Consider the following 15673-nt stretch of genomic DNA (forward strand, 5'->3'; position numbering starts at 1 on the left):
GCTTCAGCTCAATGCGTAAAATGCTAATTGAGACACTAGGGACCCATCTCAACTAACCTGGCCTGGCATCGGCCGGACTGATGGCGCGGATTCACATATTCCACTCACACATGCCATGTGTGAGTGGATCGCGTTGTCTGGCTAGTGCCAGGCTAACCCTAAACCCTAATTAGCACCGTCTCTAACTACCCCCAAGAGACAGTGGGGGCAGTAGCATGCCACTTGGACACAGGCCGGGGTCTGATCAGCCTCGTCGGGGCGCCTGGAGGAGGCTGTCTGTTGCAAGACCCGAAACACCCAGTGACTCCAGGGAACAACACTGATGATGTGTCCAAGTTTGTGCGTCAGTTGATGTTTTATTAACGGGTGACGTTAACACATTGCCTGCCAAGAACGTTATATGCGTTCTTTCAAATCCATCACTTGCCTGCCAAGAAGGCATAATATACTTCATTATATGCTTTTTTTTTTTTTTCCACAAGAGGGCGCTCTAACGCAACTTAGGAATGATCCCTCGACTCTGCTAGAAGGAATGGAAGGATGCGATGTCATCCCAAAAAAACTTTCCAATTCCGTCCATTCCTATATTAGGATTTGTAGAAAAACGCTCCTAGTTCGGATTCTTTTTTTTGTGAAAACCTGCCATTTTCAACGGGCGATCACTCCAAAATGGCCGATCGCCGTAGAAATGTTTTTGTTCCAGTGGATAGACGGGACCCTCCCCCACCCCCCGGACACTTTTCGTTTACATCCGCGTGCACGTCGTGGCTTCTGCGGCTGTCCAATGATCGTCAATTTAAGGTAAAAAACAATGGCATGGGGATAAAAAACTATGTTTTAATCTCAGGCAGTGAATGTGTTAACTCATTCAGTGCCACAGGACGTCTAAGACGTCCGACGTCTAAATAGCCCTGGGTGCCACAGGACGTCTAAGACGTCCGACGTCTAAATAGCCCTGGGTGCCACAGGACGTCTAAGACGTCAAAAAAAAAAAAAGGTTCAGAACCCAAGATATGTGTTGATTTGAAGATTTGCTGCTCCATTCACTCTTTGTTTAACTACTTACTAAAAAAGGCTGTATCTCGGCTCCTAAGCACTTTTTTTTTACAATGAATTTTGGTTGTGGCACTCAGAGCCAAAATTCCATAAATAAGCATGGCACTGAAAGAGTTAAGCAGCAGTGTGATGTGTAGTTACCCATGAAGAACTGCAGGGCAATGTTGTGGACCAGGATGTGTTCCAGCGGGATGATGCACAGCTTGCCAAGGCTTGCTGCCAGCTTCAAGGTATCTACCTCCTGCATAAGACGATGACAGAAGAAGCCAGGTTTAATAAACAGAGGCCAAATGCAGTGTTTCCCACAAGATGGCAGGCTAGCTCTGATGGTGGTAGTGGCCACCGCAACGAGTGAGATAACTACAAATATTTTGTTTAAGGACTATAATAAAGACATATTCATACAGTATTTGTGCAGGTTAAGTTCATTTCATTATGGGGAGGCATGGGAAGCATCTTTCCACCCGAATTGTCTGTGTGATTGGTCTACATGGCATTAAGAGGAGTTGTCTCTCCCAAAGGGAAAAGACAGACCTGCTAGAGGGGAGGAGGAGGAGGCACAGATCACTCTTTCACTTTGCGTAAGCACGCATTACTTTATTTTTTAGTAGCCCCCCATAAAAAAAAAAGAAGAAAGAAGAAAAATAAATGTCTTACTGGACCTGCACAAATCATGTAGGCGATTAATTTCTGATTCAGAATGGCAAATTTAGCTGAAGACACTCTGTCTGTCTGTCTGGTTCATCTCTGCCTGAAATCTAGATTCATTCACACTTCTTTCGTTTGTTTCCTGACCAGAATAGGAATCCTCATGATCTATGCTTAGCTGCTACTCCTGGACCGGTGAAGTACTACTATAATACTCATGATCTGCGATAAGATGCGATATACCTTTATTGTCATGGTAGCAACAGCAGTAAGAGTGACACACAGAAACAAGTAAGAATAAGTGTCAAGAACCAATAAAACGTAGGATAAAATAGTTAGGTATAGGTGTCAAGAGTCAAAGCAGGAGTCGGTAATCCAAAACAACACACAGCAGACAGTACCAGAGTCAAGGCAGGAGTCAGTAATCCCAAAGAACAGGACAGATGGTGCATGATCTAGACTGTACCTACACACTGAAGGACGTGTGCTGAAACGGTTGTGTACGTCTTCCGTGAGCGTAAAAGTCAGCAATTAAAAATAGAAAAAGTGTTTTAAAGCGTTCGTCTTTGTTGTCTCATCTATTTCTTTGTCATAATCATGATCTGAAAATGGTTAACAATACACTTCACACTTAATCATATGTGAATGTTGGAACCCATACTGATATTAGATAAGGCTAAATTGACAGTACTGATACATTTGTGAACTTGGTTCAGACTGAAATATAATTCCGCTCCAGTGCGACTCTATGGGAGTTGTGTGGTAGATTCTCACCTTGCCAGACTGCAGTCTCTGGATTCTCATCTCACACAACTTCTTTACAAACAGCAGACTGTTTATCTGGTTCTTAATCACATTGATGTCTGGGAGAAGAAGAACAAGTCAACAACGTAGTTTGCTCAGATGTTGTCATTGCTTTTGTCTTTTCTGTTCTTATGTACTGTTTTTTACCACTTACGCTGTATTTTATATTTCATTGTACAATGGTGTCACCTAGCGAAAATAGCCTGCCAGCTCTGCTATTTTTGAATGTTTTCAAATGTTTGAAAACATGCACAAAAATAGGGAAGCCAGGTTGAAAGTTGTAAATCTCTTTCTATGGACCCCAATGCCGATAAGAAGCTTTATGCGTATTCAGGCATTCTTCTCTTATTGCATTTCACTTTGTATTTGTCAAAACCAAAAAAAAGAGGAAAAGGAACAGACAGCAGGGGATGATGACAGATGAGTGACAGATGATTATAATGCATGTGTCTATATGTGTTTGAATTAAGTGTTATTCTGCTGGTATGAATTTGAATTAGTGCTGGTTTCTCTTAATACATTTGTGTGTCTGTATGTTATTGAATTAGAGTGTAGTACTGTGTGTGTGTACCTGTATGTGCACATGTTGGTACATTTACCAACACATTTAGTGCGTGCATGGGTGTGTGTGTCTGTGTCTGTGTCTGTGTCTGTGTGTGTGTGTGTGTGTGTGTGTGTGTGTGTGTGTGTGTGTGTGTGTGTGTGTGTGTGTGTGTGTGTGTGTGTGTGTGCCCACCGTCTCCAGCAGTGTCCAGGGAGCGCAGATATGCCAGCTCCTCCAGGACCTTGTCCTTGACTGCCTCCAGCTCAGTAGTCTTGTCCGTCAGCTTCAGGATGTTCATGAAGGCCTCGTAGTTACAGCTGGAGTCACGGATCTACATACACACACAATTTTTTTTATACTGTTAGCTTCTTTGGAGATTTTCCCAAGCTTCATTCTCATTTTATTCTTTTTTTAAGAATTTTCCCCCGAAATAATGTTATGCCATGTTTGACCAATAACAATAACAACAAAAGTATAAGCAAGCAGAGCTATGGACAGTTAGGATTTGTATGTCTCACCATCCAGATGACAAACTGGTTGATGTAGTCTGGGTCACTCAGCTGGTCGATCAGAGGAAGCAGCACACCACGCGCCAACACTTCCTATACACACACACACACACACACACACACACACACACACACACACACAACATCTCAGTACAACAAATGACGTCTATCATTCACCTTCAACTACAACAACCAAAATAAAATCAGCATATGTGCAAAATCCTGTTTTTCTATTCTTCTAACAGAACCAGCATCAGTTCTGAAAACCGCTTAATGGTTGATAGCAGTGCAAACTGAGGAGTGAGGTCACAGTTTTTTTGTTTTTGTTCAGTTTTTCATTTGTATTATTTACATAAAAAGACAAACTACTGTATATTGTAGACAGTTTTTTTAAGGTATGTCATTTATTTATTTCACTGTCATTTATTTTGTATTGTGAAGTGCTTTGAAATGATTAATTGTTGCTTGTGAGTGGACCATAATGGAAATAAGTCTTAGGACTTTGTTGTGTTTATCCTCAAACTTGTGGGGGGGGGCATGTCAAATAAACTAAAAGAAATTGAAATTGAAAGTCTTTAAAATAATTTTGACAAGTAATATCCCTAAGTTGCCCCAGGTTTACCATTATTATGCGGTTCTATTATCGATTAACCGCTGCTCATTAAAAATGTAGACATGTAAGAAAAAACATATGGAGTGAACTAGGAACTGGTGAGGACAAATTTCTTGATGCCGGGCCTGCTCCTCACAAGAGAAATTAAGCTTACAATTAGGAAAAGATTGATAATGCTTACAATTAGGAAAAGATTGATTATTAGCACGGTCTCTAACTACCCCCAAGAGACAGTGGGGGCAGTAGCATGCCACTTGGACACAGGCCAGGGTCTGATCAGCCTCCTTCGGGTCGCCTGGAGGAGGGTGTCTGTTGCCACACCCAGTGACTCCAGGTAACAACACTGATGTGTCCAAGGTTGTGCATCAGTTGATGTTTAATTAACTATCAGGTTGGGGTTGGGGTCAGAATTAGGCCTTTAGATAGATTTAGAGAGTTATGCCTGATTTATATTTAGTTGTGCACCGAAAATGAACGCTCTGCAAGATCACAAGGCATCGCAGTGCGGCACATTGTGAGCTTACATGTTGTCCATCTTTGGTGCGCTTTAGGTTTAGGGTTACAAATGGCACAGAAACTGTGAAAATGGCATGTGTAAAATTTGGCATCCTAAAATGATGTCCTAAACGTGCGACTCCTAAGTTGTACTCACCCTGAGGAAGTATCTCATGTTCTTATTGTGGAAGTCTCCAGGAGGTAGTAACAGATACAACAGCACCTCACACAGGTCTCTCAGGAAACCTGACGCACGCACACAAACAAACATTAACACTTGCCTGTGCTAGCGACACATGCACACAATTCAACTTTACATTTCGTGCCAGGGTGTGAAACGGATGGCGAGACAGGACAGCGACGGAGAATCTGCTCACCTTCCTCGTCTTTATGCGAGGTGCACACCACGTCTCGACAAATCTTCCTCTCCAGCTCCACCTCTGCCTCGAAGAAGGCATCCACCAGCTCATCCGTCACGTCCCCTGGACACCCACCACCAGCAGAAGACACCAAACGTTCACTCAGCTTTATTCTTAGCGATATAAACTCAATGATGATGTTATTATGGCATAATATACATTAAAGCATTGCATCGATCAAACATGAAATCTAACTTAACCCATTAAGACCTGGAACGCATCTGTGTCACTTTAGATTTCTTTGGCTATTCAAAAATAGCAGATATACAAGCTCATAGCGCGGCACCGAGTGCCGCGCTTTGAGCTTGTATATCTGCTATTTTTGAAAAATCTTGAAAAGGATTAAGGTTAGGATTTAGAAAACATTTTTAACACATTCACTGCCTGAATTATTTCAGATTTTTTGCAGTTTTATGCCAGAGATTTTTCATTGAAAAAAATAAAGTACTCAGGAGCCGAGATACAGAATTTTTAAGTTTTAAGTTAACAAGGAAGTGGATAGGAGTCTAGATCTTCGAAAAATCATATCTCCTTGGTCTTTGGGTCAAATTAAAAATATATATAATTCATTTTTTTATTTTTTTTACGAGTTAACTCGATCTAGGCAATCAATGTGTTAAGAATCGCCTCAGGTCTTAATGGGTTAAAGTGCTTTACAAATAGCACTGGGACAATACGAATGTCCTTTAGGGGGTTCCAGGAGTGGACCAAATGTGTACACTGCCCAGAACCCCTGCCCTCTTCCACCAAACTCTACTCTATGTCAGTGCGAAATATCCCCGGAGAAAACTAAAATAATGCTTTCAGACAGAATACAAGCCTGTATTTGGAAACATTTTAAAGCATAGCTATAATTGCCCCGGTTAAAATGGTTGAATCACTGGATTTAGTGATTAATGTGAGAGACATGAGTTTGTTTGTGTGTGTGCATGCGTGTGTGTGTGTTTTCATACTCTGCTTGTCCTCTCTCTCTCCAAGGCGGTCCTGGCCCTTCCTGAAGACACGCAGGTGGGTGGCAAAGTCATCAACCAGACGAGTGGTAAAGTAAGGCTGCCAGTCCACCTCCTTGGACCTATACACACGCACACGCACACGCACACGCACACGCACACACACACACACACACACACACACACACAGAGAGCACATTTCAAATATAAATCTGAAACTTAGAGGCCATACATTTGAAGCCAACTCTGTCATAATCCAATGAATTAATGCATGTGCACTCATTTTCCAGTACTTGAGATACATGTTGTAGACAGTGTTGCCAGATTCTGTGAGAGAAACAAGCAACCAGGTCTAGGAAAACCAGCCCAAAAGAAGCGACCATGGGCCATGGGCCACATGTGCACTTTAACATATTCATCAGCTATTTGAAAATAGCAGATCTACAAGCTGATCAACGCGGATCAACGCGTCTTGCATATCGGCTATTTTCAAATAAAATCTTTCGGGGAAATTATAATAAGCAGATCTGGCAACCCTGGTTGTAGAGCCATAATATGTCACGATTCATTCAGATCTCACCATAGATTTTATGGGTCCAAATGTACCAATAATATACCAAGCATAGTAAAGCTGGACGTTGTGTACTGTGTGTGAGTGTGAGTGTGAGTGTGAGTGTGAGTGTGTGTGTGTGTGTGTGTGTGTGTGTGTGTGTGTGTGTGTGTGTGTGTGTGTGTGTGTGTGTGTGTGTGTGTGTGTGTGTGTAAGCACCTTGTGGAGAACTGGACGAGGGCATTCTGTACCGTCTGTCTGATCTCCAGCAGGAAAGACTCATCTTCACTCAGAGTGTAGTACCAATACTGGATGTAGTCCCTCAGACCAAACTGGATCACCTAAGGAAGGAAGACGGAGAAAGACAGATTAGGGGAGAGAGAAGAGCAGGGCGGGGGGGGGGGGGGTGGGGCAGAAACGCAAAAAGTTAAGAGAGGAGAGCAGAGGGGCATTACACAAGTCAAACTGTAATTGTCCGAACTTAAAAGTGAAAAGTTGCATGCCTTCACTGAAAGAATATTCAATTTATAACAAAAGGCTACCACATGCTTTTAATTGGAATAGGTACAATGTAATATACTTATTTAGACACTGACCCCCCCCCCCCCCACACACACACACACACACACACACACACACACACACACTTTATTAAATCAAGGTTAAAGATTGGAAAGATTCTCCATTTGCTGCTGCTGTATTGAGAACACAAGATACTATAGAGAACAATGCAAAACTAAATATAATCTCACACACACACAGAGAGAAAGAGGGGAGAGACTAGAAAGAGTGAGGGGAGAGAAAGAATGACAGAGAGAGAGAGAGAGTGAAAGGTTGACATGGACAGGGTGACAGAGAGAGAGAGACAGAGAAAAGGAGAGCCAGTCAGAGATTGAGAAAAGTGAAGAGAGCGAGCGTGAAGGGAGTGAGGAAGAATGTGTCAGACACGGCTAGATTTCAATCGCCTCTCGGGGAGCGTGACATGGAGGTTACACCGTGTCATGCGTAGCTGAGCTAAAGCGCATGGCACACATAGCGCTAAAAACACATTCTCTGGAGTGGAGTGGAGAAACAGATACAGAGAGAGAGAGAGAGAGAGAGAGAGAGAATAGTCAGGAGGAGTAGTGACCGTCATGTGACCACCGCAAAGTGCTGTGTCTGCACTAGTTCACTCTGCCTGCCAGCCTATGCATTACTGGACCACACCTTCAAAGCTGCCCCCCCCCCTCCCCTCCCCTCCCCTATTTCAACATGGAGTTTGAGTATGGAACTGACTATGAACCAACATGTACCCTAAGATCGGGAGGGAGGAGCCCTGCTGGTCGTTTCCAGGTCTCAGCCCGTGACCAAGAGTCTTTGCCGTCAGGGCAGTCATTAGTCAAGTATCTGAAACATCCTATTTTAAATCCCCTCTTAAAGCATTTTTCTATAAGAAAGTATTTTTCAATACTTTTTACAGTTTCGTCAATATTGCCTTCTTGTTTCCAATGTCTTTATTTTGTTTTATGATTCCTTAAAAAGGATCCCTGGCTAATGAGCCTTAATACATAATAATTGCCCTCTATAACAAAAATGTAAATGATTTATTTAGAAATAGTTAAAATAATCTTTTACTTAAGTGGGACAACACCCGTCGCAAGTTGATGATGAAATTTTTCCATCTGTGGTCCAGCCCTATGGCATGTATGGAATGCTTGTGCAAATAATAATATATATATATATATATATATATATACCGTATGTTTTGATGCTCAATTGCTTCCTTAGGAAGTATTAAGCACATGCATTCCATAAATTCCACAGGGCTGGACCACACATGGACAAATTACATCATCAACTTGCGACAGGCATTGTCCACCTTGAGTAAAAGATTTATAAAATAAATAAGATATCTAAGGTGTTTTAAATTTAACATTTTTGTTATAGAGGGCAATTATAATGTATTAAGGCATATTAGGCTTATTAGCCAGGCATCCTTTTAAAAAAGGTAGGGGAAGTGATCATTTTTGGCAAAACAAAAAAAACATTTTTGTTAACACATTCCCTGCCAGAGGGTTTTTTTTATTTTACTTCCCCCAGTGCCAGTGTTTAAATTTTTTTTACACAGGAGCCGAGATACAGGATTTTAAAGTAATAAGTTAACCAAGGAGTGAATGGAGCTAGAAATCTTTGGATCGTGATATCTCTGGTTCTGTGTGGATAAATTGGAAAAAAAAAAGACAAAAAAAAAAAAACGGTTATACTCGTGGATGGCAGTAAACGGGTGTATTTTTCATCAACGGTTATACTCGTGATTGGCAGGTAAAGTGTTAAAAGGTTAAAGATCTGTGTAGGACTGATCTTTAACACTATACTATACTATATTATTCATTGCTATACAATGTTTGTTCAATAACAGGGGTCTCCCCATCGCTCTAGCACTTTAATAAACAGAAAATACATTTTCAGGTGGGTTGCAAATCTTTAACCAATCAGGAGATTGTTTTTTATTTATTAGCTTAAATTTTATATTGTTTCAGTTCCAACAGCTGAAGTTCTGATAGCTCTACTGTTGTACAAATAAAGTTGTATTATTATTATTATAATATAGAACCTTTCTTTTACAGAAAGGTCCGGTAGGCTGGATAAAGCCTTGTAGTTCCTATATTTCTGGCTAGACACTTTTGGCAGAAGCTCTTTCCCTTGCTTTTATCTCTTCGTGCGATGGAGATAAAACTGGGAAGTTGAAACGAGGTTAAGTCAGACCTGATGCATCAGGTGAAACCTGAATGTAGTGATAGTGAACTACATGGCGGAATAGAGTACCAACAGTAGCAGGGTCGGGAAACTGCATTACAAGCAAAGATGCAAGGCCAAATCTGTAGAACAGAGAAAATGCCGTAAATTACGACATGATCTTATGTCACATCATAAAAACAAGACTTTTCCACAGAGGAATGGCGATTCCCGAGGGGATAGAGAGTGCTCAAGTGAGTGGCATTTTTATGCATCTCCCATTTTTCAATTTGAACGTTTCTTTGTTTCTTTATTGTCATGGGGTGCAGCTTTGAGAGGTGGCTATAACATTTTCACATAGTTACAAACTACAAGAGACTTTTACTGATGAAATGTACAGAAAACAGCACTGCGTGCACTCCCACAAACCCGTTCTAGCTATAAAAATGTATGGAAAGCACACACTCAAACAGGGAGGGAGGGAGAGAGGGAGAAAGAGAGAGAGAGAGAGAGAGAGAGAGAGAGAGAGAGAGAGAGAGAGAGAGAGAGAGAGAGAGAGAGAGAGAGAGAGAGAGAGAAATCCATACTTGTTGTAAGGGTTCATCTATAAAGCTGGAGCCAGTCAATCTCCTGTCAATCTTTATGGCCTTCAACTCCAACTTCATTTCATCCAAAGTCTGACAGAGAGAGAGATGAAGAGAGACAGAGACATACGGGCAGAGTTATCAAATCAATTACAACTTTCATTATCTCCGACATAACTGCTCACACAGGTGCTTCCGGGAAACTTGACAAACCACTACTACTCAACTTGTTTGCTTTGGCAAAGGCGATCAATGCGTCACAATCTGTTTGTATGTGTGTGTTTGTCTATATACACTGAATTCTTCCCCAGACATAATCCTACTGGCTCCTTCCTTTAGCACAGCGGTTTTCAACTTTTTCTTCCATGCCAAGGACCCCTAGATTGATATACAGTTGGCCGCGGACCCCCATCTGAAAATATTTTGTGCCAGGGACCCACAGAAGCAAAGATTTCAGTTAAAATGTTTCGCTTTGCAAAACATATATATTCAAAGATATGCACACATACTCAAGATTTTTCAAAAATAGCAGATCTACAAGCTCATAGCGCGGCACTCGGTGCCGCGCTATGAGCTTGTATATCTGCTATTTTTCAATAGCCAAAGCTAAGTGGTTAAAATGATTGTGACGCTATGTCAACCAATTTCGCTGGGGACACCCGGTTACCCCCCCAAGGACCACTGGTGGTCCCAGGACCACTGGTTGAGAACCACTGCTTTAGCACATTTTAAATGTCACTACGACAGTTAGAAGCTAGCATTTACCACTCAACAATCCAATTACTTTATATTGTCAGGGTTAGGGTTTGTGTGTGTGTGTGTGTGTGTGTGTGTGTGTGTGTGTGTGTGTGTGTGTGTGTGTGTGTGTGTGTGTGTGTATACAAGTGAGAGATGAGGTTAGGGAACAGGGAAACAAATGTAGTCAATGTAAATCAGTGGACTGTAATACTAAGTACTATATATAAATGTGTGTACATCAGCAGTTACCTTGAGAATGCCAACTTGTGTAGGTGGTAGGTAGGAGTGCTCGCTCTTCTCTAGGTGTTTCTCGGAGTTGATCTTCCCATAAAGCAGAGTGACTGCAAAGCCCCTGAAAACCACAGTGAATAGAACCAGAGATGTTTTATAGATAGAGAGATAGAGATACTCGATTCTGATTGGCCACAATGGCCAGAGGGTGCCCATTATTATCTGCAGTCTCATCACCGTTCTAAGCAAATAAACATAGAATAAATGACACTGTATTAACAGTTGTTTAAGCCAACATTTAATAGCTACAAGCTATTCTTAAAAACATCATGGATTTCAATGTAACTTTCAACCTTTGCCTCAGCTGGTACTTGTTTCTAGGTCATTATTATGGCTTCTCCCAATTGCTGGAGTAGTAAGGTAATGTTTATTCCATGGTTGATGTATATATAATAATATATAATGCCAACAAAAAGTTTCTTCTAAAAGAGTCTATTGCCCCAAATATGAAGAAAACACTACTTGTATTTGTTTGCAAGTGATAAAATAATCCAATAAATAATCCATTCAAAAGAATTAAAAATCATTTATTTAAAGCCTTATATCAGACGACTGAATTGGTCGGACTCATTTACTGTACTGAAAACTGACTTGACCACCTAAAAATGACTTGCACTCACCCGCCAACAAAGCAGAAGACATAGAAGGCCAGGTAGAATATGGCGAATGGTCCAAAGGTCACCAAGAACAGCACCACGCCAAGACCCCCCCATCCCCAGATGGACAGACTGGCCTGCAACACAAACACACATAGAAAAACATCCATGAGTTAACTCTAAAGTCACATTTGAACTAACTTTGCTGACCAGAGCCATGATGTAGAGGTGTGTAGAGGACAGGTGGGTTGTTGAGACAGTGGACGAGAGGGTAGGTACTGTACTGTAAGTACACACAAAGTATCGGCGATTCCAAGCATGGTTCAAAGCTCGTCTCACGACAAGCTCAAGCTCTATCCATGTATATGAAGCAGAAATTGCTTGAATAGCCTTTAAAATGATTCATTCTCCTCTGAGGAAAAACAAAATCACAAGCGGCAACCATTGTATGGCATTGAATGGCATGATCAAAAGGCTTATTGTACTGTACCATCAGGCTTCCTCTGAACAAAACAGAATAAAATCAACTGGTCAACACTTTTGACAGCCTGACCAGGGAACCTTTTTTTGTTTTTACTACAGAGACATGCACTGTATGCTGTGGTATTGTAAGAGACGTGTGTGTGTGTGTGTGTGTGTGTGTGTGTGTGTGTGTGTGTGTGTGTGTGTGTGTGTGTGTGTGTGTGTGTGTGTGTGTGTGTGTGTGTGTGTGTGTGTGTGTGTGTGTGTGTGTGTGTGTGTGTGTGTGTGTGCGCGCGTGTGTGCTTATACTTTTTGTGAGGATCAGATGACATCATGAGAACAAAAAGATAAGGAAAATCCTGGAAAGTAAGGCCATTTTGTAAAAGCAGCATAAGGTTGCATTTAGGATTAGGATCCGGGATGTAGGGGTGCTGGGGTCAAGGTTAGGTTTAGAGATAAGGGAAGATGCTGTCCTGCCAACAGCATACAAATGAGTGTGTGAGTGTGGACCTGAACGCATGTTCCACATCCTCAGGTTTCCTGTTATTGTCAGGAAAGGAAACTAAACTAAACTCTGGGCCCAGGCCCTGGTTGTTCAGAAGTAATCTGATTGGATGCCGGCTATCGGATTGGATCAAATCTTGAAAATGTGTTCTTCCAAAAAATAAATTAATATGAATTTTGTCATCTTGAAGAGTTTGTATCTGGAATCTGGATCAGAGTGATCCAAGCCAATTTGGCTTTGAAATACCGGCAGAAAAGGGGGCACGGTGGTGCAGTCGGTAGCGCTGTTGCCTCACAGCTAGAAGGTCCTGGGTTCGATTCCCGCCGGGGACGCTGTGGGCGCTGGGGGCGTGTCTTCTCCTCCGCGTCATCAGCGCCCATACCCTAGGTGGGGTTGGTGAAAGGGCCTACTCTGTGTGGAGTTTGCATGTTCTCCCCGTGTCTCCTAGGGTAGCTAATACCCTCACAAAAACATGTAGTAATCCTGGTCGCTATACCGCCTCCCCCATGACAGCCGGGGCGCCTGATGGAGGGGAAGGGAACTGGTTGGAATAACGTGTTCCTTCCACGCGCTACGTCCAACCAGGGAAACTCCCCCCTGTCAGGTGACAAGAAGGTCAGTTGGCTCTCATGCATTGAAGGAAGAATGAGCTCCCTAGGCTGAAGGGGACTGGTGTAGGGCTGGTGTAGCGCCCAGGATCACTTAGGAAATTGGCACCGGGTGAAAAAAATGGGTTACAAAAATCGCGGGATAAAATTTTAGTTTAAAAAAAAGAAATACCGGCAGAAAAGTAAGACTGGTTACCCAGGTCCTAAATAGCAAAACGTGGGATTTCCAAATCCAGATCATTCTGATCCAGACTTAACTTTCTGACAAGTGTCGGCCCCTCTCTAACCCTCTGACCTGCTATGTTGGTTAACAAGCTCATGCTACATCTCTTAGGATTTACTGATTTGTTTTTACTATACAGGGCTAAGCTCGAGGACTACGACGCGCTTCTCATCGGGATCCCTTAGTAAGAGCCTTCAAAATCTCCAATACATCCGGAACACAGCGCGGCTAAGATCCCGATGAGAGTGTGTAAATACGAGCACGTCGCACCCGTCCGTCCTCCATTCAATGCACTCGCCTCCCATGTCCTCCCTGACAGATAAAAAAAAGATCTCTCTATTAATCCATCAATGCATCCATGGCAACGCGAAAAATGGAAGAACAGGGTCAACGATAGGGATCAACGATTGATTAGCCTAATCTCTGATAGCTCATTAAGACCGGGAAAAGCACCCGTGTAATTTTAGATTTCTTTGGCTATTCAAAAATAGCAGATATCCAAGCTCATAGCGTGGCATTTTTGAAAATTTGTGCAAATCTTTGAATATATATTTTCTAAAGCGAACATTTGTAACTCAAATCTAATATTTTAAAAATGTTCGCTTTAAAGAATATATATTCAAAGATTTGCACACATTTTCACGATTTTTCTGAAATAAATAAATATTTTTGAATAGCCAAAGAAATCTAAAATGACACAGATGTGTTCCCGGTCTTACAGGGTTAAAGAAAGGGCAACTGGTCATTAACTCAAGATCCACATGATAAAACTAAGTGTTGAGGTCACAGGTGGATGAGGTAAACGTGCCAAATAAGCTATCATTAAGGACTATTTATACCTCGTTGCATGGCAAAACAATTAGTGTCGACAAGACTCGACATGACTAATAAAACATGTCGATATGACTCACAAACAATGGGTTTTTCCAGTTAGAAATACCGGTATGTTACTTTTGTGGAGCTCCATGACTACGTGGTGAAGCACAAACCTGTGGTGCTGCTAATGTTGAGTTAACAGGTAACATTAGTTACAATGACTAAGCGGTGCGTGGTGGCTCGGTCATCATGAATTTGATCTTCTAATTATTGAAATTCTTCTTCGCATAGTGCTATGTCAGTGCCAATGCTTTTAGCCACTAACGTTAGCCACTTCAGTAAGCTAAGTGTGCAGCGCACCGCAGCAAACTTAGCCTAGCTCTGCATTTAAACAAATAAAGGGCAAAAATCATAATCACAATATGTTTTGCTTAATATATCGATATCACGATTGTTTAACAAAATTACTCGTTTACAATGGAGGAAAAAAAACAGTGGATTCTCTTGACCTTTTCTGTTTTTTTGCTCCTTTATTGTGTGGTCATAGGCCACTTTGTATTTGAATTTCTATGAATTTTCTTTTATTAAAAAATGAAAGAATCGGTCAAACCAAAATGTTTCCTGCTGAACTGGTTTTACCTTTCTTGTTGACCAAAGCCCATATTTTCCCTCATCTTGGCTCAAGCTGATCTAAACATGCTACAGCATAACTGACAGCCAACGCGCACCACTGTAAACTAAAGGGGGTGTGCTGGATTTATGACACAAGACAAAACGAGAGCACAATTGCGAAATGGAACGTGGCACAATAATCATTTTATCTCGATTATCTTATGTTCATAATCATTGGAAGCCAAAATCGTAATTGAAAATAAAATGTGATCAATCGGGGCAGCCCAAGCGCCTGATATTGTCTATACACTTGGTGGCCATTTTATTATTAGGTACACACCTGGCGGGTACAACTACGATTCGTCAGTCATGTATTTTCTGAGAATGTAGCAATCGTTTAGCTGGGGAACCCCCCCAAGGACACCCGGGGGCAGTGGTGTAAAGTAACTAAGTACATTTACTCAAGTACTGTACTTAAGTACAATTTTGAGGATTTTTTACTTAACTGGAGTATTTCCCATTTTCAGTACTTTTACTTCTACTCCACTACATCTCAGAGGCAAATATTGTACTTTTACTCCACTACAATTATTTGAAAACTTTAGTTACTAGTTACTTTTCAGATATAAATTATGATATTATGAAACATACATGAACTACTTTAGCCCTATTTTATACATAGGCTATTTGAAAATAGCACACAACGCGTCGCGATGCGACGCGTTGTGAGCTTGTAGATCTGCTATTTTCAAACATTTTAGTACTTTAACTTTTGGTACTTTAGTACATTTTTATGCCAATACTTTTGTACTTTTACGTAATTTTTTAACTCTGGACTTTTACTTGTAACAGAGTACTTCTATATTGCAGTATTGATACTTTTACTTACGTAGAAAATGTGAGTACTTTTTCCACCACTGCCCGGGGGTCCCTGG

General features: G+C 41.5%; 1 protein-coding gene across 5 annotated transcripts in view; it reads right to left on the reverse strand.

The window, feature by feature from the left end:
* The window catches only part of snx13 (sorting nexin 13), a 45512-nt gene that overhangs the window by 14522 nt on the left and 15317 nt on the right, over positions 1 to 15673 (reverse strand). For all 5 annotated transcript variants that reach the window (XM_080443200.1, XM_080443198.1, XM_080443199.1 and 2 more), the window contains exons 2-12: positions 11537 to 11649; positions 10875 to 10977; positions 9891 to 9980; positions 6808 to 6929; positions 6042 to 6160; positions 5047 to 5151; positions 4827 to 4915; positions 3571 to 3654; positions 3245 to 3383; positions 2479 to 2567; positions 1198 to 1297 (exon numbers count right to left, since the gene is read on the reverse strand). In XM_080443200.1, coding sequence (XP_080299326.1) covers positions 1198 to 1297; positions 2479 to 2567; positions 3245 to 3383; positions 3571 to 3654; positions 4827 to 4915; positions 5047 to 5151; positions 6042 to 6160; positions 6808 to 6929; positions 9891 to 9980; positions 10875 to 10977; positions 11537 to 11649 — 1153 coding nt within the window. The remainder of the gene's footprint in view (positions 1 to 1197; positions 1298 to 2478; positions 2568 to 3244; positions 3384 to 3570; positions 3655 to 4826; positions 4916 to 5046; positions 5152 to 6041; positions 6161 to 6807; positions 6930 to 9890; positions 9981 to 10874; positions 10978 to 11536; positions 11650 to 15673) is intronic.

This window comes from Gymnoscopelus braueri, assembly GCF_963280865.1.
Source record: "Gymnoscopelus braueri genome assembly, chromosome: 11".
NCBI classification, from domain to species: Eukaryota; Metazoa; Chordata; class Actinopteri; order Myctophiformes; family Myctophidae; genus Gymnoscopelus; species Gymnoscopelus braueri.